Source organism: Cryptomeria japonica, chromosome 3 (genome assembly GCF_030272615.1).
Source record: "Cryptomeria japonica chromosome 3, Sugi_1.0, whole genome shotgun sequence".
In the NCBI taxonomy this organism is placed as follows: Eukaryota; Viridiplantae; Streptophyta; class Pinopsida; order Cupressales; family Cupressaceae; genus Cryptomeria; species Cryptomeria japonica.
In genome coordinates this window covers 677,579,260-677,604,680 of record NC_081407.1, presented here as the reverse complement: position 1 = coordinate 677,604,680, position 25,421 = coordinate 677,579,260, and the positions used below count along the sequence as shown (strand labels likewise).

Here is a 25,421-nt window from a genome sequence, read left to right as displayed (position 1 = left end):
CTAACCCAGCTAGTAGCCAAGTTTGGGGCTCAGGACTCGCCGAGTTTGGCGAGTTTGAGCCAAACTTGCCAACTCGGCGAGTTTGGCGATTTTGCTCGCCAGACTCGGACGAGTTCGAGTCTGAGAGACTCGGTGAGCATGACTCGGACTCGGACTCGCCGAGTTTAGGCGATTCATGGCGATTTTCGTTTCTATGCATAGGGACCCTAGGCAGAAAAAAAATCTGCACACCTAGAAAAATCTGATGGTGACCTAGCTGAGGTTTCAAAAAACCCACCAAGAATCTGCAATTGAAATCTTTTTTGACTTGAAATAGAGGGTCAAAACCCTAGCCGAAAATGCAAAAACCCTAGGCGCGAAAAAAAGACCCAAAAAAAATGGACAAGTACCCAGAAAAGCTTACGAAAAACCAAAAAAAACCTAGGTGATAGTTTTTTGAGAACTCAAAACCCATCGTGTGCAGACACAGAGGCGCAAAAAATCATGTTTGAGCAAAAACGCGTTTGAAAATCGCGATTCTGCAGAGAAAACGCAAAAGTCAGCAAAAAAAACCCCGCGAAAAATGCACATTGCAGACAACAAACCTTTCGCACGGAAATCTCCAAAAAATCGTGAAAAAAATCACGGGTTTTGACCCACGAAAAATTAGAGAAGGCGCCGCCTGCCGCCGGAAATGATTAAAAACAGACCCAAAAAAAAATGCAGCTAAAGGAAAAAATGACAGACACAGGTAGGGCAAAAATGGCCTCAAACTGACCTGCGATATTTTGGACAGAAAACACGAAAAAAATTCGCGTTACAACCCTAAGGATCTGATACCATGTGAATAACAGATTCACTGGTAAAAATTTAGTTACTATTAACTGAGAAAAGGTTACAATATATAGAGATTACAAAATGTTGTAGATATTAATGAAGACACCTACTTCTAACTACCTGTTACTGTAGACATTTAAGATGTCTAACGGCCAGTTACATTATTGACAATTAACAGTAATAATATTAAATATTATTCTAACATAGTCACCTTCCTTGGTATCCTTGTGCTTGCTTTAATCTCTGCTTTGCATGACTTGAACTTGGTCTTGATGTTGAACTACCCTCCTTGGAGTGCTGCTCTAATGTCAACAATCAGGCCTGCCATTTTGATTCCCTCCTTGGAGTGCTGCTCTGATGTCAACAATCAGGCCTGCCCTTTTGATTGCCTCCTTTGTCACCTGCAAAACAAACAATAAGGCATCAAACACATAATTTATACTTAATTTTACCTACCTTTCTCCATGTATGCCCTGATTTGCTTGATTTTTAGGTCTGCTTTTACCCCTTTGGGTTTGATTCTGCTTACGTCATGTCTGACTTTGTGTTTACCACAGGTATGATTTACACGTGTTTCATGTCTGATTTTCATGCTTTTAAGACATGTCTCCTTCATGGTCTGGGTTCTACCTGATCTCCTCATGATCGCTGAACTGATTTGATATTGCTTGCCCAAACTAGGGAAGGTGTCCTCTTGACCTTTACATGCACAAACAATGGGAGCGGTATTTACTTAGTCATTTGCATTGTGCAAGAATTTCTTTTACTTGATCGACATTTTCCTCTTGCACTGAACAATGATTCTGGTCTTAACCCTTTGATTTGCTTTGATTGCCTGATTCCACCAAGATGAGGCAGCATTAACTTGGTCATTTGCTCAACATGAACTTTGGCGATCCTTTCCTTCTTGTTTGCATACTATGCTTTGGTCTTTGATCACCCATTTGCTCGAGCAAATTTGTTTGATCGATTTTTTGATTAATTCATTGCACCAAGACAAGACAATGCTTTTGTGCTTCATTTGCACAAGTTTGCTAGCTGAGCAACATTTCATCCTTCAATTACCCAATCAATTCGATACCTTGATTCTCATTTGCATTATAATTTAGGCAGCATCAAGGGCTTCGTTTGCATAAGCATTTCGGCATTATGAACTTCATTTGCATAATCGTTTCAGCCCTTTACCTTTCAATTGCACAAGACTTTCGGTCTTCTCTCGCTCATTTGCATCAGTGAATTTACTTGATCAATTGTTGATTGCTTTATTATGCCTAAGCAAATTGGTGTTTTGCTCTTCATTTGTAAACTCAAGTTGGTTTGATCGACTTTTGATGGTCTCATTTCAACTAAGCAAATCGGCCTTTTTGGCTTCATTTGCATAAGCACCTTTGTTTGATCAACTTTTGATGATTTTATTGTACTAAGGCAAATTGGCCTTTAGGGCTTCATTTGCACAACACATTTGTTTGATGAATTATTGATCATTTTATTGCTCCAAGGTGAATCGGCCTTTAGGGCTTCATTTGCAAAAGTTCTCTTTAGATGTATCTTAATCTTGCCTTTTGTTCACCCTATGGTGGCAGCCTTTGAGGGTTCGTTTGTAAAAGCACATTGGTTTGATCAACTTTTGGTCGCCACATTGACACTAAGCAAATCGGTCCTTAGGGCGTTATTCGCATAAGCAATCTTGATGAAGATACTGCTTATCCTTTGTATGAACAAAACTCTCTTTGCTAAATCGGCCTTTGATGCCTCATTCGTACAAGGTTGGTATTGAATTGAGTCTCTTTCACATAAGAAGCGTGTTTGATTGATTTTTTTATCACCTTATTGCAATTAAGCAAATCGGCCCTTGAGACCTCATTCGCACAACTTTGGTGGTATTGAACTCTTCACTTGCAAAACTTAAACTTGCCTAAAATCTATCTTAGGGTGGTGGCATTTGTAGGTTTATTTGCATAACAAGTCTTTGGGCAACCTTTTCCTTCTCAATTGCACAAGTGATTGCCTCTTAAACCTTTCATTTGCACTTTGCCTTGAGCGGTGTCTATTGCCTCATTTGCACACATTTGATGGAAATTTCATGCTGGCTTGCATTTGTTTGCACAAGGCTAACTTTGTCTTAGGTGGGAATTTATGCTTTGTTTGCATGATCAAGTCGGTTTAGAGTCTTTCATTTGCACAAGCATCTTCTTGCGTAGGTAGTATTTAGGGCTCTATTTGTAAAGACAAACTTGCATACCATTTTTGCCATAGAAAGCTCGTTGACTGAAATAGTCAATTTGGTGCATCTTTGCCTCAATCATTTTTAACTTAGGCTCATTTCATCTTCCATCCGTTTAATTACCTCATAGGGGGCAAACCCTAGCCAAGACCATATTTTGAGCAAACTCATGCCTTAGTCAAATTTTCATCTCAAAACCTTTATGTGCCCAAAGCTATTATGCTTTACCATTTGCTTATCACTGCAAGCAACTTTTGGTGACCATTTTCTCAATCTAACCTATGCCACCCTAAAACCCTAACTCTCACTATCTCAAACCCTAAGACCTTGTTGCTTGCACATGAGATTTTGATCATATCCTAGGGTAAAATATCTATTTTGGAGCTTAACTCAGACTGCTAGCCACCTTAATCAACTGACCTATGCTGCTGGAAAGCCAAAAAATGGGGGGGTCCTCATCTATGATGGGGTGATGTGTGAAATGGTCACAACACATAGTACAATGAAGAACAAACATTAACAAGATTATACCATCCCTCATCCTTGGTGGAGATCCAATGACATTCCTATGGCACCTCCTTGGTTCAAGGAAACTCTATCCGAAGCCCTCAATATATAGGCAAATACAATACAAGACACCATAATTGGTATGGAAAACCAAGTATAAATACCATGGCCCAAGTAGTCAACTTGCAAAGGAGGCCTCATGACATGCATCTAAGAGTTACAAACATCTTTGTAGAAGCTGCAAGGCCTTTCTCATGGACTTGGTATGTCACTAGAGGACAAAAATAACCAACTAGAGTACAAAATAACAACTAAATAAGGCCAAAAAGACAACCAACTTCTTACACATTGTCATAGATGCTTTTTTAGGAGTACAATGTCATAAATGCTTCATACATATCATAATGTTGGTCAATATTCCTAGTCCACTTTGGAACTCCTTATAGTCATGCACTTACATGCACCATAAAGTCCATCATAAGTAACTCCCATATCTTACAATGTCATAAGATGGTTTTAAACATCACCTTGACATTATGTGCTCCTACAAATTCTTTTACACATTCCAAGATAATTGACTTGTGGCCCAAAGGACCACTTCAAATCGGGATATGCCCAATTCCTCTAACGAGGACAAAATAATTAATAAATATAAAAAAATAAATATTTTAAAATTAGGATTTACAAGGTATATGACACAATCCTAACACCAATATGCTGCCCTTTGTATGTATTTACTTGCTTCCAAATTTTGTTGAATATTCTACAAGTCAGGTGGTTGTACGATTTAGTTCCATTAACACATGAATATTTGTGTAATTCATTTTGATTTCACTTTTTAGATAATAAATTCAGCTATGAACAAGTGGAAGCATCTTTGTGAATAGTTGCATCTAATTTAGAGGAAGGTGTCATGGTTTGTGAGAGCTTGAAACATGTTTATTGTTTACTTGTTAGAGGAAAGCTTGAGGTGAAGGTTAAGTCTTATGAAACAAAGATTTTAGCAAGGAAGTGAACAACATGGTTTCAATTATGGAAGTACATGGAGATGTGCTTCACACACTTTTCAAGGTTAGAAATTAATATTAGTGATTTGGTACAATTGCATGATATTCTCGCAAATTCCATTACTCAATCGGTGGTAGGCATGATTGTTGAAATGACTATTTGATGTTGTATGGAGTTGGAGGGAAAAGAACATAAGAAGAGTTCTTGGAGCCAACCAAAGAAGGGGATTAAAATAGGGCAACACCATGTCTGCTCGTCAAGGTGATTTTGTTTGGAAATATAACCCTATGATGTTTAATTTGATAACTACACCTTGACATGGTGGAGTGGTGGTGTAGATTCCTCGAGGATGTGTAAGAAGCTGATGATGAATGAATGAGTGCTCACAAGTCTATCTAATCGAGTATTAACAATTTAGAAGACCAGTTCATGAGGTGGTAATGGTTTTGGATGGAGTTAAAACAATTTTTTGAGGGACTATATTGAATTCTATAGGTAAGCTATATGATTGGATTATTGAATAGAACTTGGGATAGTATTGAAGTATTTTGGAGGGTTTATAAGAGATTTAGTGGCACCACAATTCTATGATGTAAAGCCTAAAATATGTATGCCCTAGTCCAACCCAAGATTTTGTCGAATAGAAAATGGGATGTTGATGAATTATTTTGGAGGGTCTATAAGAGGTTCGTAGAGAACCACAACTCTATGATGCGAAGACTAAAATACTCCGCCCCTCCCCCCAACCCTATCTCTATTCCTGCACCTCTCCTCCCTTGATGAGTTGAAGTATCCATATTGAGTAGAATGAATAGGTAGGCCCCGGTGGTTCTCAATGGGTGAGGATAGGGGTCTGCCAAAGAAGTCTAAGAAAATAGTAAATAAAGAAAGTCATCTCTCCAAAAATGTGTCTATCTGCAGCTTTTACCAAATCTTACAACTTCTTGTACTTGTCTATCCCAAGGTTGGGAACAAAAAGAATCTAATGCAATGCAAACTAAAAAACCTAATTCCAAGCTTAGAGCACCTTTGATTGAGCTAAGAAATACGTACAAATGGTGAAAGGGAATCAAGATTCTCACCAATACAAACCTTGATGTCTAAAGGATATGCTTAAGTTGATTGCTGTTGTTGAGAGTTGATGTAATTGCTCATTCTGGCAGCATGACCTTGCTTTGCATCCAATTCCAATTCTTAGAAATGGCTTGAGGAATGGGAGATTCATGGGTTTGAGCTGAGGATGATGGATGGACATTATTTGATCTTATGCAATGGAGGAGGGATTTGATCCATTTGCAAGAGACAATGAGAAGCCTACAAGTGACATCTTGTGATTGGTGCACATGATTAGGGCAAAGATTGAAAAAGGATGGAGGTATTTTTGATGGAGGGTGAGGATTGAAAAGGGTATCTTGTGGAGCCTTGTGCAAAGTTAGCTTTGTTTATTTTAAACAAAGTGGTTGAAAGTGGAGGAATGTGCAAATGATTAGTCAGTTGATTAAACCTGATTTATTTATTCAATTAATGATGACGAGGATTTTGGATGAATTAAATAAATATTATGTGATATTTGATTTACGAGGGAATGTCAACTGAATGATCGGTTTAATTAAATAAATGTGAATTATTCAATTAAAGCTGGAACTTTAGAAGAAGGGCTGTATTAATTAATGAAATAAATTGTAATGTCCCCATTTTCATGAGGATTAGTCTGCAGAGGGGTTTGGCCTATTACTTGACCCTCGTAGGCCAAGGAGTTGATAAGAGGGGCGCTTGGGCAGTTACTCATGGCTTCACATTTTAATTTTATATGATTTTTCGTGAGATAATAAATTCTCACGTATGATGTCACGTGTGTTGCACTTTATATTCATAAAGATATTTTAATTATCTAAAGTGCAAATTAAATAATAAAGTCACTTAAATAATATTAATATTATTATTTAAGGGGAATCTTCTAGAAGTTCAATTAAATATTATTTTATTTCTTCTAGAAGGAGGCCGACCTCTTGAGGGAAAAGAATAAATAGAGGAGGCAGCCTCATTGTTAGGCATTGGTGGTTTGATATTTGTATTGATTGGTTTTGTGGAGCCAAGGGGTTTCTGTAGATCTTTGTCTTTGGGAACGAAAATTCCCATTGATAGCATAACTGAGGGAGTGACAGATCTCTCGAGGGGTTGTATTGAGGAGGTGATACTTCACTCATCTCGTTTGAGATTCATTGGTGGCCAAGGGGCCAGTTTCGTTTGGGTTCATATTGAAGACATTTTGGCATCAGGTGTCTTCAACGATTTTGGGAAGAAGACTCCAACTTATGATCTATTGATCCCATTTTTATATTTGCTCTTTTTGGAGAAGATAGGCAAACACTTGAGGAGCTATTGGAGGTGATTTTGAGAAGATTTGGAGGAGATTTCAGTCACATACAGGTCTGCCATGAAGGTTGATCAGACCACATGAGACTCACATTTATGTTCATGGCATTTGATATGAGGGGCAAATCATTCTAGGTATTTGACCAATCATTTTCCTCAGACTAGACCATCATTTCTAGCATGTTTTGAAGGCTTTCCTAAGTTTGAAGGTGACATGAACAGTGGTCGTGAACAGTGCCTTCGCTACAGTGGTCGTGAACAGTGCTGCTACAGTATCTGGGCATTGCTTGCTTCTTCACTTTCAGCATTGGGCGATCTCCTACCAGGTTCTTTTTATGTATTTGTAGTGCATTGATGGTATGTCAGCCATAGGAAAATTGCTGTTGCAGATGTCTTTAATCAAACCAATCAAACCTATCTATGCAATTAAATTATGATTAGTCAAGGCATCTTTATGTTCCATTTTATTTGATGAGTGCATATAATAAAGAAGAAATAAGTTGCAGATCATTTTTGATGGTATGTCTCTAATGATAACAATATGCATGCCAAGTGTTTGTCTTTATGTCTGTTGGCTGTAACTGTACATTTCACCTTTGAAAGTAATGTATATGCATTGGAAGGGTTAAATGGAAGTTATTCATGCATTATACTTCAAGCCTAGACATCACGGGGATCATTTTCAGTTAATTTTGATGCTGTCACCAAAACAATATTATATGAGACTAAAACTCAGACCAGCAAACTGAGTGTTTGTATGTGAAGTGTTTGACATTATTTCTTGAGTTGGATTCCATCATTTTCACACCTATATTAGCGAAGAATAATACAAGTTAATACTCTTAAGTCTTAAAGAAGTCTGAAGTTTTTTATGAGTCATTTGTCAAGTAAAAACTGCATAACATGCAAGTTATACTAGTTGTCCAGACTGCATAACACGCAGGTTATACAGATAGAAAACCAGAACAAGAGGTTGTCAGCCAATTGTTTGCCAATATTCCTTGCATTTCTAGTCTTATATAAGCAGGGGATATTACATAAATAAATGTTGGAAGAATGGTTACATTTATTAATTAAATAATTGAGATTTATTTGATTAATATTACAAGAATGATCGAATTGATTAATTAAATATAATTTATCTAATTAATGTTAGAAGTGGACATTTGGAACAGATCTGGTGTGAGGACAATCGGAAATGTGGGAATGCATTTTAGGTGATTACAATACTTATATAATATAGATATGCTTATTATAATATAAATTAATTATTAATTACTTTCTGGTTTTCTATTAGCAGTCTAATTTAGATGTCGAGCATTGTGGAGTAGCTCAATACTGCTTATTTTTACTTTGTTATTTGGTACTCCTGAGTTGTGTGTATTATTTTGAGTCTCTTTCTGCTATTGCTTTCCATACTTTGAGTTGCCCTTGATGCTTCTATTCTCTTGAATGGGGCAGTATTGTGCTTTCTTTCCCACCTTATCTATAAAAGTAATGCTTATCCCGAAAAGCTAGATCACCAAGTGCCTGTATACTCAATAATTATAATCCAAGACATTAGACTTATGGACTTAAAAATCATTTTCTTCTTTTATAATTTTAAGAGAATGGGGTCCTCTATATAGCTCTTGTGCACCTGTCCAGACACCCACTGTTTGTCATCAGTTCTCTTAGTATGTACCAAGTGGTTTACTGACCTGTTACCTCTTCCAATATGAAGCCATCTGAAACGGGGTAAATCAATTTGTAATGGTGATGTTCATAATAATAGTACAGAGGCACAAATATCATGCTTTTCTTTGGTTGTTCCATCAAAGTCAAGTTTAATTCATCCTCAAATTGGAGGTGCCCATCAAAGTAATTTTAATGCACCCTCAAATTGTATGTACTCACTTAACTGTCACTTGTCTTGGATTCTTAGCAACAATACCTTCAGCAGGGAAAAATAGTTGTATTTCTTTTTTTTTATAATTTACAGAGGGATTCTATTGGGGCCCTCACCCAAGGAAACACAAACTGAGTATGTAAGATCTAACAGAAGGGCACCTGCCTTCCAAACAAATAACATTTCAACCATAAAAGACAACTAGGTAGGAGAACTTGATCAACAAGGGCACTAAGTAAAACCCTGCTCTAGGCAACCAAGCCAATCCCCTTTTCCAATGAGACTGGAAGATCATTTGCAAGGAATTTTTCCTTTAAGCAGATTTCCCGTTAGAAGCAGGAGTACATCCCCATCTAAGCAGTCTTCAACAATGTGTTCCAATAAAACTGACAGTGGTGAGAGTGATTTCTTAGAGGAAGGGGACAGGGTTGCATCTTGAGATTCAGAAGACCATAGGGCAAGTGAGGAGGAACAAGGGGAGCTTGTGCAATTTGAGCCAACCCCCAAAACTGCGGATTATCCAAAAGGGCAAAGCCAGCACCACATGCAACCTTAAGTTGAGGAAGGGATTGAAAAGGAGGAACTATCTCCACAGGAGAAGAGATGAGAACAGGAGGTCTAGAGTGCACAACATTGAAAAAACTAGGTAGAAGCCATGAAACAATCTTTGTAGATGAGTGAACATTAGCAAGAACCTCTAGGTGAGGGGGCTTCAACAAAGGAGAGTTATTTAAACCTAAATTATTGTAGGTGAAGCACGATCTAGAGTGAAAAACAATCTTTTCCTAGTCCAGAGGTTGCTGCCATATGTGGTCCCCAACATGTATTTTGATCCCTTCTTAAGACCACTAAATAGGTCAAGTTCAAATTCAACAAGCATCTGATAAAAGGTTGAATGGAAATGTGAATTAGTTTCTAGGGCAATAGGAATTTAACTTTGTAAATCATTTCCAATAGCAATCAAGCTACATGAATGCCACAACTGAAGTGGAAGATTCAACATTCTAATCCAAATAAGGGCTAGAGCAAATGTCTTAGAAGAAAGAACAAATTCTGGAAGCCGTGGTTTCATACATAGTAGGGCTGATCCCCAATGCCATGGATCTACTTCTAAAAGAACTTGGCTATAACTAAGAGTGACAAATTGCAACAAAAGTTCTTGAGAGTATGGCTAGAATTGGGTCTTCACACAACATGATTTGATAAGAATTGGAAGACTGGACATGTAGTTGAGTGAGGCTTGGCTAGAGATGCTAGAAGTGACCTACTAAACCTAACCTCTAATGTTATTCAACCTTTTCTTCCACATCTGGATGTAGGAATAACAAGATAATATCTTATTTACATGTTATCCATGGAGATAAGTGATGCTCTTGTTTCCCAATAGGCCTCCTCATTTCAATACTTGACAAAGGACAACTCAAAGATTGGAGATCCTTTGAGGAACCCACAACAGTAGACACATGGTTACTGTAACATACACCCTTATACCTCCTTTTTTTGGGTTTGTATATAATGTTTGAATTGTGTTTTTTGCAAATGTTTTTGATGATGAATTTCAATGTTTTTTCATACCAATAGATTGCAGCAAAATAGAATATATTGCATTAATTTTAAACTCAGCAAAATTTGAACAGTACAAAGGAAATACACTGCTGAAAATTCCAGATTTTCCTGCAAGCTTAAATATTCAATTTTTCAATCAAATACTGACAACCCAGTTCATAAAATAACCCCTATCATCTAAATTCAACATACCCAGAAAATGCAACAATACTTTGGTTTGAGCTGCTCACAAAATCAATCTAAACAACACTCTAATTGACTGAAAATCTGCAAATCACTGTAGCAAAACTATAGCAGTGACACTGTAGCAACGTTACTATAGCGGCGGTACTGTAGCAGAGGTATTGTAGCAAATAATGTTTTTTTTAAAATTTTTGGCTGCCACTAATGTCCTCAAATCTGCTCTAACAATCTTCTCCAAAATTTGCCCTTAGTGCTCAGAAATCAGACTGATATCAACCCAATGATGAAGCCCAACTGTGTTTCCTGAATGAAATCACTCAATAATCCTCCTGACTGTATCTTGCAACAGTGAAGAGAATGTCGTTCATGAGGGATTTCGTTCTTATAAACCCTTGAGAAATTACCCCAGCAATATACTTACAAATTCTCCAACCAAGCATGCTGAAAGAGCTCTCAACACTTCTATTTATTCACTCTCCAAGGAAGTCGACCCAACTCAGGCAATGTGGGATAATAGAAATCACTTTTTATTTTAATATGATAATCTCCTCATCAGGGCGCCCGTGTACCTTTTTAAAGAAAGGAGACATTTAATTTGTTTAACACTTAAAGTTAAATATTTTAATTTAACTTTATAACTTAAACTTTTTCGTTAAATAATAAATATTTCCGATTAGAAGTAAATTACCCAGTCGATATTCAACTATCATCATTGGCATTGTTGACATTCAAGAATGCACTGAAAATGCTGAGTCACTGCCCTAGCCAGCTGACTTACTAAAAATAGTAAGCCCCCCAGAAGTGCATCAAATCAACTCAGACTGGCCTGAAACTGGAAATGCCTAGGCCAAATATCCTCTGGATCCCTTCAATGTCCAAGTTAGCCCATGAGACCATGGAGAAATAGGCTAACGATGAATCACAAATTAACTGTTTAGAAAGGGGACATTACAGTTACTTTGTGGAGTGGTGCCCATAGGTTTCCAAACTCCCTACATTTCATCCGCTTTAGGGCAAGTCAATTGAGAACTCCTTTAACCAATCCTACATAGTACCAAAAGCATCAACCAATTCAAAGAAGACAATAATTCACAACAATTCGACATAGCAAAAGCTTGGAGATAGGAGGTGGTTGCTCAGTATAGGAAGTTCCATGCATAAACCCTAAAGTATCAATATTAATAGCCAGCGCCATAATCCCTTAAGAAAATATTTGTATTTAATTTTTACTCATTTTGTTAGTTTTTTGGTTAGCATTGTGTTCAATTGTTTGACAAGTAATTATATATTTGGCCTTTTGAGTTATTGATGGATCTTTTTGTTTTGGCAGCAATTCGTTGTTAGGATAAGGTGACATTAACCTTGCAATTCTAAATCATTTTAATGTGTCTCCATGATCCTTGGAAGGTGTACCTAGAATATTAAATATAAAATATATCTATGACCATAGTTGCAGGGACATGTGTCTCCGACTCGGGGATTGGGACACTTTTCTAGTATTGGGAATGCCTTTGGAGATGTCCTCGCTTGCAACAGATGTCTTGCTGATGAAAACGTCATGATATTTTCAGTTTTAATTTAGCAAATTAACAAATTATTTAATTTTTAGAAAAATGGCATCTCCAAGTATTCCCATCTTCTTTTTAAAAATAGATGTACTGGTACTGGTACCATTCTCCTGTACCAGTAGGAGTACTGGCCCCCTGGCAACCATGTCTATGACATATTGTAAGTGCATCAATAAATGAAGGATAAAGTTAACAGTGGCAGTTACAACTAATAATGACAGAATTCTCATCTTTGGTGTCTAGATGGGAGATGAAGAGTCATCATTGAAAAAGGGTTCATTTTTATTCTATGCTAACCAAAATGGAGTGCCATGTTATGCATGTTCAGCCATCAGAAGTAATGATGTGTAAGATGCCTTGGGAGTTACATTTTCCTTATTGGGTTTGGGGCACCCATGTGCATTTATTATTATTTACCAAGTTTACAGGTTGTCCATGAGTCGGGGTGTATGGTTTTTTGCAGGTGGTTTTATGCCTCTTGTTTTGAGACACCATAGTGGTATTCTCATCCCATGACTTCTATAAATTATAACCATTGGTTAGTAGATGTTAGGTTGTTTTACAGGCGTTCAGGTGCTGCTGGAATAATATCAGAGATCAGAGAATTGGTGTATTGATGTACATCTCTTCTTGAAAATTAATAACGTACTTGCCCTCTTTGTTGTGTATAGTTTTTTCTTGAAAGGGTATCTCCAGGTAAATCCTGTGAGACCTATTGTTATTTTTTTTTTTCTATTGCCGATTTTGTGCAATCACATTACAATCAAATTTGGTAATCTTTGATAAGTAAACAAATTTCATATTTGCATAAACTTTCAGAAGTATTTTATTGCAGGAGTTTCACCTTTTTTTCAACATTCTTGAGCTTTTTAGCCGATTTCTAAAATCCTATTGAACTATCTTTTTTGACCTCTAGTGTTTGTGTTGTTTACACTGCAGGGTGAAGTGCAATATATTGTTCGACCTGTGATACCTTCTGGATGTGAATCAAAAGCTGAGTACTGCTCTGCTGTAGGAACAGGGAACATAGTGAATCTGGGTGGCTATGGTGTGGAACTTGCTTTGAAGAACATGGAATACAAAGCCATTGATGATAGTGAAGTGAAGAAAGGTCTATATATGATTTATGAGTTTATAAACTTCAGAAGCATAGTATTTGGATATTAATGTTAGATAAAGTTGCAAATGTATACAAAATTTAGTTTTGTGGAGAATTGTTCAGTATTCTGATAATATGATCCTGGTAAAAATCATTGCTAATATACATCTTTGTCGCATAGGAGTAATCTTGGAAGATCCTAAAACGGAAGAACTCAGCCAAGAAGTTAGAGGGTTTATATTTTCCAAGCTTTTGGTGTGTATTTTGTAGGTTTATATGATCTGGTCACTGTAAAGCTTTATTGTATGTGATCTTTAGTTTTAATCCCTACACACATAATTGATTTCACTGGACATTTTGCAGGAACGCAAACCTGAGCTAGCATCAGATGTGATGGCCTTTCGTGATTATCTGCTCTCATCCTCAGTGTCGGATACCCTTGAAGTATGGGAACTGAAAGGTAACAATCTTATATGAATTACAATACTGTTTATATGGAATAAATTTTGAGGCATCAGGTACATTAGACTTATTCAACAGTCGAGTCCTGTTGAGTTTTTTTTCCTTCTCTTTCATTATGGGTGCTTTTGGCATTGTTCCTAGTATCTTAGGTGGGTGTAAATTGACCTATAATGGTTTTTCAGGGCATTGATATAATTTCACTTCACTTTGGATGTGTCTGTTCCCTTTTGCAGATCTAGGATATCAATCAGCACAGAGAATTGTTCAGGCTTCAGATCCATTACATACCATGCAAGAAATCAACCAAAACTTTCCAAATCTTGTTTCTTCTTTGTCACGCATGAAGGTTTGCTTTGATTTGAGAAAAGTGCACCATATAATGTCGATGGAGTCCTTTAAAAAGAATGATATCTTTTTTCATATGTTTTGAGAATTATTTTATTTTGTGTTGGAATTTTAAGGAAATATAGTAAGGGAACTTTAAGAAAAAAAATAATGTTTTTTGTGTTTTTCAGCTTAATCAATCTATCAAAGATGAAATCGCTGCCAATCAGCGGATGGTGCCTCCAGGAAAATGTTTGATGGCCATAAATGGAGCATTGATAAGCACTGATAGCATTGATCTTTTCTCGTAATGTTCATAGCTTACTTGGTTATTTTTAGATTTTCTTAAAGATTCTAACAGCAGATGATATTATGCTTTACTGTCATATGCAGCACCCATGAATTTTGAAAGGTAGTTTTGTGATGTAGAGTTTAAATTAACATATTTAGTCCTTAGGATCGCATTGAGAATTTCTTTGATGTGTGGCCTGTTATAGACAACAGACATATATAAAAGAAACCCATCCAACTATGTAGAGGACATAAGGACTTAGCAATGAACATACTTTCATATACAGCACATTAGTATAAAAGACCTTATAGCTATGTAGAAGAGGAATGGAATATGTTGTAATTTTATAATACATAATCCTAATATAATAATATTTTATATGATTCTTATCTAGATGCATTAGAAAGTGAACAGTTATTTTGAAGATGAACCAAATTGTCATTTCATGTTGTTAAATGTGTAGTTTGTATAACATTTCCAAGCGAATAAGAATTGGGTTTCACTTTTTCATTTTCAAATGTGTATTCACAGTCCATTTCCCACTTGACAGTGGTATAAGAGTGCCAAGGAAAATAGCCATACAAAGCAAATACATTTGCATTAAAGTTTATTTGCTTTCTTTTTGATTCATATTTCAAATCTTTCATTTATAGTTACTGCCAATTTCCATTCACAACAAATAAATTCGTAGAAAATTTCTTTCATAAATTTTGAATCCATCAGTTATATTTGAAGCACTCAATTCAATTCATGTTTTATACCTTCCTTCTAAATGTCTCAAATATCTGTCAAATATATCCCACTGTCTTCATGGCATTGTTTCTCACAACCTCAGCAGCCACCTTGTATGCCATTCACACCATCATGTTTTTGCCTTAAAGGGTGCTCCTTCGGCCATCTGTTTTTCAAGTTCACCCTTGTGCAATGCTAAAGTCTGTGAGAAAGAAAAGTATTTGTTTGACTCCTATGTATTGCTGCGGAACAATAACAAGTCAATGGTGAGAATACTTGTATTGGTGATGTCATTCTCAGACAACGACTCGGAGAGTTCTCAGCAAGCCCAAAATATATGAATTGGCAAAAAATTAGCAAAATCTCAACAACTAAAAAAAAATACAAATTTACTAAAAAGTACATTTTTGTTTTGTAAAATTCAATTACAAAATATAGCAAATGAGTAGAAAAAAACATTAGGAAGCATTTTCTCTTAGGTTTGATTCTTGAATACATATGGAATACAAAATCTCATCATCTTGTATAACCGGATACAATAGCTAGTTGTTAACTGATAACTACTATGAATTTATGATGATTGTCTTTGAAAGTCATCATCACAAATTGAATATATATTCAAGTTAAAAATTATAAGTTTTTATGATTTCCTCTTCCTCATTCTAGTGAAAAATTCAGCAGTAGAGGTTATGGTTGTTGCTTCCTACTTGGCCTAGAAGATTGTGGATGTGGCTCCACCTTGCTACTATATGGCAATAATCCCTTTTTTGCCATATCAATGTCATAAAATGACAATCCAATCTCCCTTGCTTCTTTTGAAATCACATCTTCCATAACGTGCCTTTTGAAATCAGCAATTTCATTCTCTATAACCATTGAGGGCTAATCATTTTGCATAGTACTAGTCATTGTAGGAATCGATTTTGATTGAAATCAATAGGCTGCTTTGGTTGTCCAACACCCTTCTTGTGCGAAGTTGAAGTTTGTATTGCACAAAGACTATATCTTTGAGGCATTGTTGAGTCAATTTATTATGCTTCTTAGTGTGAATGACATCATATGAATTCCAAGTGTGCTTCACAACTAGAAGCACTACAAGGTTGAAACAAAATTTAGAAGGCTAGGTTTTGCAGATTTGTGGTATGTCCACCCCAATCTTTCCACCAAGAACCTACAAATAAGGAATTCAACAGTCCATTAATAAACAATATTCTCTTAATAATTGTAATTTGTAACTTTCTAGATATAAGACTTCAATTTTTCTTAATTGTTGTCTATATGGATCTTTTTCGCTAGCTAATGGTGAAGAAAAGAGCCTCCGCCTAGTTTACTAATAATTCTTCAACTTAGAAATGATGAGGTCTCTCACCTCAACCTTGGGTGCCATTCTCAAAATGCATATGGATAGGCCCTCCATAACCTCTTGATTAGCATTTGTGAAGCTCTTAGAGATGAAAAACTTGGGATTGAAATGGTAACCTGCTGGATGAATGTGTTGGTAGAGTTGATTGTTCCACCTCCGATCAGTGATCTCCCAAATAGGGGGCAAACCTTCTTGCATCCCCCTTGTAATAGTTTTGGATGGCCTCTTTGGTCCTATCCAAGAACATCATTGACAAAAAGTAGTATGACTAGAACAACCCTATGCAAGAGATAGTCATCATCAATGTTGGTATGTTGTCGAACAAAAAGACCCTTGACAAAATAGAGAGGAGACATTATTGAGAAAAAGTAGTATGATTAGAACAACCCTATGCAAGAGATAGTCATCAATGTTGGTATCTTGTCAAATAAACTCCTCAAACTCATCAATGTAAATGCTTAAGAATGTCGTTGAGAGAGGACATCCTTGCTTGATCTCAATGATACCTTTCGCTAAGAAACACTATGAGAAGTACATAATTGTCTAATGACTATCTCATAAAGCCTCCAATTTGTGGTGATGAGAGAATCTGGAATGTTGACACTACATAGTTTTGGGAAAGAAAATGTCTTGGAATTATTTCAAAGGCTTTCTTGAGGTCTATAAAACAGCAAAATACTTTGGAAGATTGGTGAGAAGCCTCCTCAATAATGGTCTAGAGCAAGGTTGCAAAACTCGCCAAAAACTCGCAAAACTCGCGATCCAATTTGCCAGGTGAGTCACTTGTCCAATAACTTGCCCACGTGTTTTTGTAAAACTCGCAGCAATTTTTACTTGAGAAGCTCGCGAGTAAATGCAAAAAATTGAGACTTTTCATTGAAAAACTCGTCCAAATTCATGTGATTTAGTTTTCATACTTATAGTTAAAAAATATGTTTTTCATTGGTGGTGAAATAGAAATGTTTCAAACTCCCCATATTTGTCTTCAAGTCAAACTCAATCTCCCATCAAGCTATCCTTAGAAGATTACACTAGCGTTGTGGAGATGTTCATGTATATATTGACAGGGTGTTTGAGAGTGGTTTTAGACCTCTAGGAGTTATAATGCAAATTCTATGTTTATGAAGATCTTATAAATTTTTAGACAGTCAAATTCAGTAATGAATAGGCTCCTATCAACATTCTCTCTCTCTCTCTCTCTCTCTCTCTCTCTCTCTCTCTCTATCTCACTCTCTTTATCTCCCTTGAAGTCTAGACCTATCTCTCTCCCTATCACTCTTCCTCTATTGCCTCTCTCTAGCTTTCTAGCTCTCTCTCTCTCTCACACTCTCCTCTCTCCCCCAAGATCTAGACCTATTTCTCTACCTCTCTATCTCTCTCATCCTTAGACCCCCATGAAGTGTTACCCTCAACCTCATTTTGGTGTTGCCCTCCAACCCCCATCCTATGTTATTATTGCACAACTTGCCAAAAATATCTTTAGATGGGACAACTTCTACATATGACATGGCTAGTGGAAGTGGCATTATAACTCATTTAGGGTTGAACTTGTTTTTTGGTCTATGATATGCATTAAACCCTAATTTTGATTTTTATATGATGGAAATTAGTAATATGCTTAAAAATTTAGTAATGTGTGTTTTTGAAGAATATTTTAAAAATTTTATGTATTTTAAACTGTTTTATAAATTTGTCAAGTTATTACCAGTTTTTCCTCAAGTTTTTTGGCAAGTTCCGAGTTTTAAATTTTTTAGGTCAATTGAGTCATTGCCGAGTCCAAGTTTTTCATCTATGGTCTAGAGTGTAAATATGCGATCAATAGTTTGGTAGTCTCTCTTGAATTTAGCTTGCACCCTAATGTTGAGATTACCTCTATCCAAGTGTTTTGAAAGTTGGATGTCTAACATTGTGGCATAAAGTTTGTCAAATTTATCCTCAATCATAATGGTCTTGTAGTTACCAAGGTTGCTTAGGTCTCCAGAGTATGTATTGGATGAATTATCTGCTGGGGTTAGGATTAAGGAAAAATAAATCTCATTAATTTTTTTCCCCAAGATAAGGCAAAGGATTCCACACCATATTTAAGGAACATGGCTTGGAGGCCTTCACAATCTACTACTTTGTTGATACACAACCTCAAAATAGCCGTCTTGGTGGTACAAGTGGACAAAATAGTATAGGATGGTGGTGGGACATTAGGTTGGTTGGGTACATTGTAAAGAGAATTAGCATAGGAAACTTATGTCTCGAGTTTGATGTTGGAGCTAGTGATTTTTCTTAAGAGAAGAGTGTGCTAGAAGGTCCTGGAAGATCATCGAAGAGGGCGAATTGTCTAGATGCAAGAAACTCTCCTTTCTTGCATTGGAGTAGACAATATTGTCTATGGATGGAAGGTGTAGAGGGAGGTTCATGGGTGAGGGAAAGGCAAAGTCTTTGATGAAGGGATTTACACTCATCGTTATACCAATAGTTCATAGGTAGGACCTGTTGGGGTATAGGATGAGTTGGAGTAATGTATGGTGAGGGGACCAAAGTTTAAGATGGCATCCAAAAGGGATTGATGTAAGAATTCATACAAGGAATTTATGATGGGATGAGGGAGGTAGTAGAATTCAAACTGGAGATGGGTAAGATGGGAAGAATAGTTAATGTTGTAATCATCATCACAACAAAGTGTGGTGTGTCTAGTGATGAGGAGGAGGCTGGTTGGAAGGCTTGGGTGAACCGTGAAAGTGGTAAACGTTAGCAAGGAGGCTGAAAATTAAGTGGGAGCTATGGGGAAAGTATGTGAACCTAGTAGAGCTGGGGAGGCAAGGTAGCTCATCGAGAATATGGGGCCTCAAAGATTTCCCCAATAAAAGATGCCTTCCATAGGTTATGATTGCAATAATTGTTAATAGATACTCTTTGTAAACCATACTATTCAAGATCCATCTCATGAAAGCATAAGTCATCCTATGCATGACCATGAAGAGGTGTCTATTAAGTATCCATACGTGCGTTAAAGTTGCCAAAAAGAATTGTATTGCCAACAATGGAGTACTAGGATATTTTATTGGCTATTGCAAATAATGGAAAGCTTTGCAAAGCTGGTGAGAATTGAGCCTTTACTAATTAGAATACCACATGCTTGAGTTCCTCCAAACCAATACCAACCGGTCTTGATTGTGTAGCACCATCATCAACTTGTGCTAGCTCCTTAGGCTCTATATCCCATTGTGATGTTGGACTATCCTTGTATGTATGTGTGGTCAATGAGATGCTAGGCACTACGTATAACCACATCCTTCTCTACCCTCATAGAGGTAAGCCTATTCCTTTTAATATGAAGGTATAAGTAGACTAGTTCCTCTCAACAATAGAAGAACTAGAATCTTGGGATAGCAAAGGAATAGATAGAGAAGTAGTCAAAAAAAGTAGGCCCATAAATAGTCCACCACAAAATTGGGTCCTCTTGTGCCATAGTCTCTCTATCTATCTTGGCCTCTAGCCCCTAAGAGTTGCAAATTTTGTCCACTTAGTGTAAATTATGGTGGCTTTTATACAATCATACTTCTTTTGGATAACCCTCATGAACCTTGCTTTCACCTCAGTATTCAGTATAGGTATAATTCTACTAGGCCTTTGCACGTATCACTTGAGGCTCAATATATAGGTAGCCATGTGTGATGGAGTGTTGATCTTCTCCCATCTATGATGAATGATTAGTTGGATATGTTTATTGTAGAATTGTGATGTGGGTCTTGTCACACAACAATCTTCATTTGGTCAAGTATAGTATCAATGCATGCATTGTCATCCCCATATCTAATCACTTTGAAGACAAGAGTAGTGATGCAGACAATATATTTTCATCACCCTAAAAAATCCTCTCTAAACCACATCCTTCACCCTCTTACCTTGCTTTGTCTTGGACTCAAGCCATCGATTCCTTTGTGTTATCATATCCATTAATTGCAATGCCTTTTGCAACTCAAGCATCCTCTCCAAGCGAATGAAATACGATGCATATTTGGTTTCTACCTGTTGATGGTGTTTTTATGCCCAATCAAACACAAAATAAAGTATTGAATACTCTATTGTCTCTTGAACAAAGACTTTTCAAATGCTGAAGATTAGCAAAGGATCACTTTAGACGACTCCAAGGTTTACAATGTCAGGTCTTGACGTGTTAGATAGCTTTAGTAGTGTGATGTGTTTGTTGTACCTGTGAGGGGACTTACGTGATTGTTCTTCATCAATTCAAGCTCATGAAGGCTATTCTTCGAATGATGTTGCAATATCACTCTTTCCTACTAATGATCTTTGATAAAAAAATGAAAAAAGGAGCAAAATTTTAGGAATGCTATGCTAATACTAAGAATGCAAGACAATGGACAACTTCAAGTGAGCTCAACTAAGCTTTGCTTCGACATGCCATGAACATCTCCACAACGCTAGTGTAATCTTCTAAGGATAGCTTGATGATTTTCAAATCATCACAACAAGCATAGATACCTCAAGATGAAGCATATCAATGATGGAATAATAATTGAAGTTAAGCTTTTGCTAAAATGAGTTCAGTTGACTATGCGGGATACTTCACCATCGATGGAGTACTAGTAGTATGAACAACGAGCTTCACTATCAATCATGCATATGCATCTTTCATTCATCTAAAACACTTAAAGTAAATTCTATTCTAATTTTATTGTCTTTTCAATATTAACTTCACTCATAAAAGGATGAAGAAACAATCAAATGCTCCAAAACTCAATAAGTCACCAACATTTCAATGATTTTATTAATTTTGCAACATCGAGCAACAATTCTTCAAAATTCTTCTAATCGATCCTTTACAAATGAAACGAGTTGAGCTTATATAGAGCTCTCAAATACAATGAATGGCCAAGATTAAATCAAAATCAAGGGCCAAGATTTTGCCATCCTGATCCAAACCCTGATTAGGGTTTGTTACAACAAAAACCTAATCTTATTGCAAATTATTAAATATCAGCCAATGGGAATGTGACATCCATTTGGCACAAAATATGAGGAAAAATCCTCCAATAGGAAAATTGACGCTACATGGGATCATAACAAACTATCTTCTAGAATCTTGTTGCCCTTATCCTTTTCTTTTATTGCGAATTCATCGAATCTGGACGTCATGAACTCAATCTCAGTTATTGGAATTGCAGGCAAGTTCTTCAATTGTTCTTCCAAGAAACTGATTTCTTCTAAAGCTAAGGCAAAAGTTGTCTCCCATCTTGGCCCAAAATCTCTAGTCTTGCTGGCAAGTACTGTGAATGAGTGTATATCGTCCATCTGTTTCTCAAAAGGTGATCCATCTCTTCCGAAGAATATGAACTTCACTCGTTTGGCCAGCCGATCGGCATCTATGTTAATTCCTTCATTCATCTCCTTCTCAAGAATGATCTCAGCTACCTCTACAATCTTGTCATGTATCAAGTTTATTGCTCCATCAACTTGGTCCATCCATTGCTGATATGTTGAAAAATGACCTTCCTCATGTGAAGCAAGTTACACCACTTCTGGAAATCAGGGGATTGCCCATCTCTCAATATTCCTCCGTGCACCAAAATTTGCTTTGACAGTTTCCTCATTGCTTGCAATCTAGGCATGTTATAGTCTCTGGTGTAAATGAAAGTATCATATGCTGCCATGAGGACTTGAGTTCTTTCAAGAACACTTATAGTTCTATCAAATATCTTCACTAGTTATTTTATAAATGCATTCACCCTTTCGAAAGTTTTGTTTATCCAAGTATCCATCAGGTGTGCCGAAGTTCTCATCTTTTCAAAATTGTCAACTGAGTCGAGAGGAAGCAATGGTAATGGCGTAACTAAAGGATCATGCTGCCTCAATGGTTGCTTGAACTGCTGGAAGTGGCTTCTTGATACACTTATTTCTCTTTCCAATTTCTTATTCTTCTCTACTTCCAATTTCAACATGTCATGGATCATCTTCATTGTGTCGTTCATGTCTTCAATGCTTGATCCGTGGTAGGACCTAAATCAATAGTCTCCAAATCATATTCTTTTGCTGTGATCTCGCCTTTGGGCTTATCTACTCTTGGAGTGGCAATCTATATTATTCGAGATCCTATACCATCTCTTGTCATCTTTGAGATTTCTGCTTTCTTCTTCTCAATGAGCTCTTGGGTTTCATTCAGGAAGTTGTCCAAATTAATAGGATCTTCTTTTGCTACTATTACATCCTTTGTTAATCTCTCTCCCTAAGCCATGCTGGGATAGCAAATTTCTCTTCTCCTACTTGCACTTCATTTGGCTGCTGATCTTCTTGGGGTGGAGATGTTACTTCTTGATCTTCATTCTCAATATCCACGTGTACATCATTGCCTACTTCATCGTTAATTAGCTTAGGTGGGATTGAATTGTCTTGGCCCAATGGCTGCCTACCCTTGTCTATCTTTTTGCACTTGCTGTTGTAAACTGTAGATTCCATGGACTCATTCACTCCATGATCAATGCTCCTTGGGTGGATGATTTTCCTGGCCGGCTGCTTGATTCATCTCTATTTTGTGCACATAAGAAGTACTAGTGTAAGGGTGACTTGAACTTGACTTGTGCTTCTTGTTTGGGGACTCCTCCTTATGACTTTCTTTTCTTTTCGATCCCTTGAAATGAGCCAACTGGGTGGCACTTCCACTGACACTTTCACTTCCTGTATCATCATCGAAAGACTCAACCTCTCCCATCAATTCAAAAGTTAGCTGGGTGTCTTGACTCTTCAATTTCTGGATTTTGATGTCTACCCATCGTTTTGTATATGCAAAGATTGGCTTCATCAAATCTTTCAAGTTTGTGATCTCCACATCGATCCAATTGACTTTCACCTCCTTGTCTTTATCTTGTTCATATATTGGTTGGAGGCGTCTTGCACTATCTTGCGCTTGATTTGGAATGTTGAAGACCTTGCATACCCTAACGATGTCGATAGGTAGCCTTGAGCACATTCTTCTTCTTATGTCTAGATCATCTTGAGCATTCATGAAATGATCTTCCAATTGTAACTTATGTTTGTGCCTTCTTCCACTAGATCTTTTGATGCTGTCATAGGGATCAAAGCTGTCTTTGGAAAAGTATGGAATAAGGATAGGTTTCAGCTCTTCTTTTATCTTCTCCGCCTCTTGTAAGGATGGACACACTTCTAATGATTGTCCTACTGAAATGGGAAATGGAATTCTAGTCTTGTGCCTATTCTTTTGCACTTTGTTCTATGCCTTCAATTGCTTCACCAACTCAAGCAATACTATCCTGTCGGTAGGGTATCTCGGTAGCATGTAGGGCGGACAAGAGCATCCTTGTATCCTAATGTAGGTGAACTTGGGAAATTGGCTAAACCAAGCACCAAACTTCTCTATTAGCTTTTTTGCCTATTGGGATAATCTTTGATGAATACCACGTTGTAAAGTTCTTGTTATATGCATAGTGAAGCATCATTCACTCTAGGGTAATGTAGTTGTGTGTATGATTCGCATCCTCTCAATTCTCTAGCTCTCATACCAACGGGACCTCTATAAATTAATCCTGCGTATTCATGAGCCTTGGCAAGTGAATCTATGATGTATGAACTCATGTAGAATGTTTTGGTTCATGCAAGTCTCTTGAGCTGTATATCAATGTTATTGTTTATAATCCTTGCCTAGTTGATCCTCTCCTTTCCAATCAATATGTTCTCCATGAAGTAGAACATCCAATTCTCGAACTGGGAAGCTTGAAGGGTTCCCATGATTTGGTTGAGCAAGGTGGTCAAGTCACTGAATTCCTCCTTGAAATCAATCTTGTGGAGCTTGCTGGGTAGCTTAGATATGCCGATCCTGCTTGTCAATAACCAATACTTGTTGATTTTGCGAAGGCATTTGTCGGGATCATCGTCTTAGAATGCCTGTGCTGCTTCCTTGCTTTTGTAGATCATGCCATTGAATTCAAGTATATGGAAAGCTTCACTGATAGCTCTCTCAGATAGATAGGCAAGTTCTTTGCCATCAGGTGCCACTATTGTCCTTTTGCTCGCATCATAGTGCTTGGCACATTCAATGATCAATTCATTGCACTGCACGTTGGAGGGAAGCCTGCTGCTTTCACTATCCCACTCTCGATCATCATCCTTGAGAATTCAAAAGGCTTGGTGGTATACAAAGGTCCTTGAAACTTCTTCATGTTGATTTGGTCGATGTTGGTATCTCCAACATTGGACCAAAATGATGTAATCGTGGACTCCATCGCCTCTCCCTTTGAGTCTTCCTTGGTGAGAGCTTGTCGTGCACCTACCATACTCTACTTGTGAGAGTTGCCCAAGTCAGGGCAGTGATATGACTCAATGCTTATAACATCTAAAATGCATCTAGGTTAGTAATTCTTCCTTAGGAATATATAAGATCGTTGGAACTTTGATGAATTACTAAAACCCTAGGCTTTTGCAAAACCCTAAACTTGTCTAAAATCTGAAATCGCCATCTAAGTTAATGAATTTACGCTTTGAAGTATGTCTAGATGATCAAAATGCAGCGAACAAAGCATCCTATGATTAGAATCACATAAAAGCAATGAACAAGAAGCTGTACCAGCACCAAATCAAGGTCCGATTTTAAGGAAAATGACCAAACAAACTTGTTCAGGCCGGTAAATAATTCCAAATGGACTGGTATTTTCAAATTGATCGCTCTTTTGGCAAAATTGCCCTTTACATCAAAACGTTCTTGGTATCAAATGTTGGAGTTTGTCCAATTTCTGATGTACAATCACTGTTCTCTCTATTGAATTCGCTGAAGCTCAGTGATAAATTCGCTGTCTCCAATTTGCTGATACCTAATAGATACAATGTCACTGCTATCAATGGCAAATTCGTTGATTTGGGAAGTCAATTGCTGTTGATTGTGACAAATTCGATATACCTTGAATGACTTCGCCTTGCCTTGATCAAAATCGCTGTCACCAGCTGAAGAAAAATCGCCCAGCAAGAGTAAAGTTGCTGATGATAAAGCATA

The 25,421-nt window shown here is 37.1% G+C and overlaps 1 protein-coding gene across 1 annotated transcript in view; it reads left to right on the top strand.

The window, feature by feature from the left end:
• Window positions 1–25,421, top strand: part of LOC131055195 (UDP-glucose:glycoprotein glucosyltransferase) — a 221,810-nt gene that overhangs the window by 28,695 nt on the left and 167,694 nt on the right. The window contains exons 4-8 of the mRNA XM_057989792.2: window positions 13,076–13,247; window positions 13,417–13,490; window positions 13,599–13,695; window positions 13,931–14,043; window positions 14,213–14,328. Of these exons, the coding sequence (XP_057845775.2) occupies window positions 13,076–13,247; window positions 13,417–13,490; window positions 13,599–13,695; window positions 13,931–14,043; window positions 14,213–14,328 (572 nt within the window). The remainder of the gene's footprint in view (window positions 1–13,075; window positions 13,248–13,416; window positions 13,491–13,598; window positions 13,696–13,930; window positions 14,044–14,212; window positions 14,329–25,421) is intronic.